The 2,500-nt window shown below is 49.2% G+C and overlaps 1 protein-coding gene across 2 annotated transcripts in view; it reads right to left on the minus strand.

Annotated features, from left to right (window-relative positions):
- pax3a (paired box 3a) overlaps positions 1–2,500 on the minus strand; it is a 32,499-nt gene that overhangs the window by 10,602 nt on the left and 19,397 nt on the right. For both annotated transcript variants that reach the window (XM_081723183.1, XM_035528577.2), the window contains exon 5: positions 87–286. In XM_081723183.1, coding sequence (XP_081579309.1) covers positions 87–286 — 200 coding nt within the window. The remainder of the gene's footprint in view (positions 1–86; positions 287–2,500) is intronic.

The following is a 2,500-nucleotide window of genomic DNA, read 5'->3' on the forward strand; positions in this document are numbered from 1 at the left end:
CTATAGATGGATAGAAGCGAGAGACTACAAGAACAGATACCGATGCCTCTCTGTATCTTTGAGTGTGTGTGTGTGTGTGTGTGTACCTGCACTCTGGCCTCGGTGAGCTTGGCCCTCTGCGCGAGCTCCTCTCGCGTGTAAATGTCGGGGTAGTGTGTACGCTCAAACGCTCTCTCTAGCTCCTCCAGCTGCTCTGCAGTGAACGTCGTTCGACTGCGCCGCTGTTTCCTCTTGAGAGGCAGTCCGGGTTCTGAGTCCACGTCGGAGCCTTCATCAGAATGACTCGCTGACACACACACACACACACACACACACACACACACACACACGTAATGTTGATGTGAGGAATCTCAGTTAAAAATTCTGCATTCTGCACCCACCTTTGGAAACGACAATGCAAGCTGATGGGCAATTCACAAATGCAACAGACCTGTTATATTTTCAGAGTGAAGGTTAAGAATTTACATATGTAACAGAGTTGTTACATATTCACAGTGTCAGGAACCCAGTAAGATAATAAGAGTGAATGAACCAAATATCCACAGGCATCTTTTTTCAGCTAAAGGGACTCTCAGTGCAGTTTCAGACATACGTGTATCTGATCTTCACCTGCTGAGTCAAAACTTTATGAAAATGACCAAGTGAAAAACGGCCAAGTAGAAAAGCCCCTTTGTGCACACAAGAGAAGAAGGAATACCATACTCCTGGATTCTGGAATAACAATTCCCATACAATGAGATATTCTGGAATCATGAATATCAGATTCTGGAATCATAAACTCCATACAAAGAGATTTGAGATCATTCATGGACAGATTCTCGAATCAAAAATATGCATATAGACACACACACAGAATGATGTATACACATGAACATGCATGCATGTGTAATTGTGTGTGTGTGTGTGTGTGTGTATGTGTGTGTCTATGTGTGTGTGTGTGTGTGTGTTTGTGTGTATTTGTGTGTGTGTGTGTGTGTGTGTGTTTTTATGTGTGCCCTGGGTACGTTGGGGGGTAGAAGGTGTTTTTTCACGGGTCATTCAGCAGTAAGACTGCGTTAAGCTCAGCGTTCAGCATCTCTGACGTGGTCCTGGGGGGGGGATGGTGGGCTGTTCTATCAAATAATGATTAGGCCTCGCAAACTAGCGTGACAGCCTGCTATTGTCCAATAATACGCCTCGAAGTCCCCAGCGCCCAACACACAAACGTGGCATCTGTTTCGTCTGACACTGGCCAGTTCTTTTCTCTCCCTCGATCCTGCTCTCCCTCTCTCCTTCGCTCTCTCCCTCTCTCCCTCGCTCTTTCCCTCTCTCCCGCGTTGGCCCCGGGTGAGTGAGAACAGATGACCAGACTCGGAAGGAACACTCACAAAGTCCCACTCTCGGTGTAGGAGAGCACACATAAGTCATTACTGCCCCTGACTCATAGGGCTACAAGCTCTGATTGGCTCGTGCAGAAGTGAAGAATACCTGCCACCTCTCCAGCAAGGGCAGAAAGCGTCAGCAGAACGGGGGAGTCAGAGCAGCCTAGAGCAGCAGGAGCCTGGGGCAGCAGAGCGCCGAAACAGTCTGCACACCCAGGGATCCACAAACTCATCTGCTATGATCGCTCAGCGAGACAGGACAGAGAAACTGAAACAGACACAGGGAAAGGAAAGGAGGCGAGAGGAGGAGAGGAGAGAGGAGAGGAGAGGAAGAAAAGAAAGAGCAGAGCAGGCAGAGAAACGCGTCTCCACGCCGCAACTAGACTGGAACCCTTTTGAGCCGCAAAAAACATTTAGAGGAAAATTCACAAATATCTTGTCTGTCACACTAGGAAGCGCTACTATAGGGCAAAGTAGTCCAGACGTCATAAACGCACACTCAAAACCAGGCAAGTTTAGCGAACAGTGTTGAAAAGTGAAATAACGTAAGCAGGCGAGACAGAGAAAGACAGAGAGAGAGAGAGAAGGTGACAGAAGGGAGTGTGTGTAAACTACAGGGCTCAAAATGTGGTACTCTCCTCTCTTCCTATCCATCCTTTCTGCTTTCTCTCCATTCTTTCTCTCCTCTCTTTCTCTCCTCTCTTTCTCTCCATCCTTTCCTCTTTCTCTCCATCCTTTCTTCTGAGAGTTTTTATTATCAGCAGCTATATGGTGAAAGCACTCCATCATGGGCTCGAAGTTAATGGCAAATGACACTGTTACTTTTGTCATGCTCTATTCTCTCTCTCTCTCTCTCTCTCTCTCCCTCTCTCTCTCTCTCTCTCCCTCTTTCCCTCCCTCCCTCCCTCCCTCCTTCTCAGGAGTTTTCTGGCCGTCTTTTGTTGGCCTTTGCGTAGAGGCCCGTGGCTGAAGGCTTTGGAGTCTGATTTCCACGCTCCATCTGTAGGATCCATCAGAGGCGGCAGGCAGGGCATTCAGGCCCCTGTCACCTGCCTGGCGGGGGGGGGCAGGGGTAGAGGGGCACTGTGGGGGCAGGACACGAGGCCAATGGGGCTCCGCAGGGGAACAGCAGGGGGCCG

Source organism: Electrophorus electricus, chromosome 11 (assembly GCF_041902795.1).
Source record: "Electrophorus electricus isolate QZ-2024a chromosome 11, ASM4190279v1, whole genome shotgun sequence".
NCBI classification, from domain to species: domain Eukaryota; kingdom Metazoa; phylum Chordata; class Actinopteri; order Gymnotiformes; family Gymnotidae; genus Electrophorus; species Electrophorus electricus.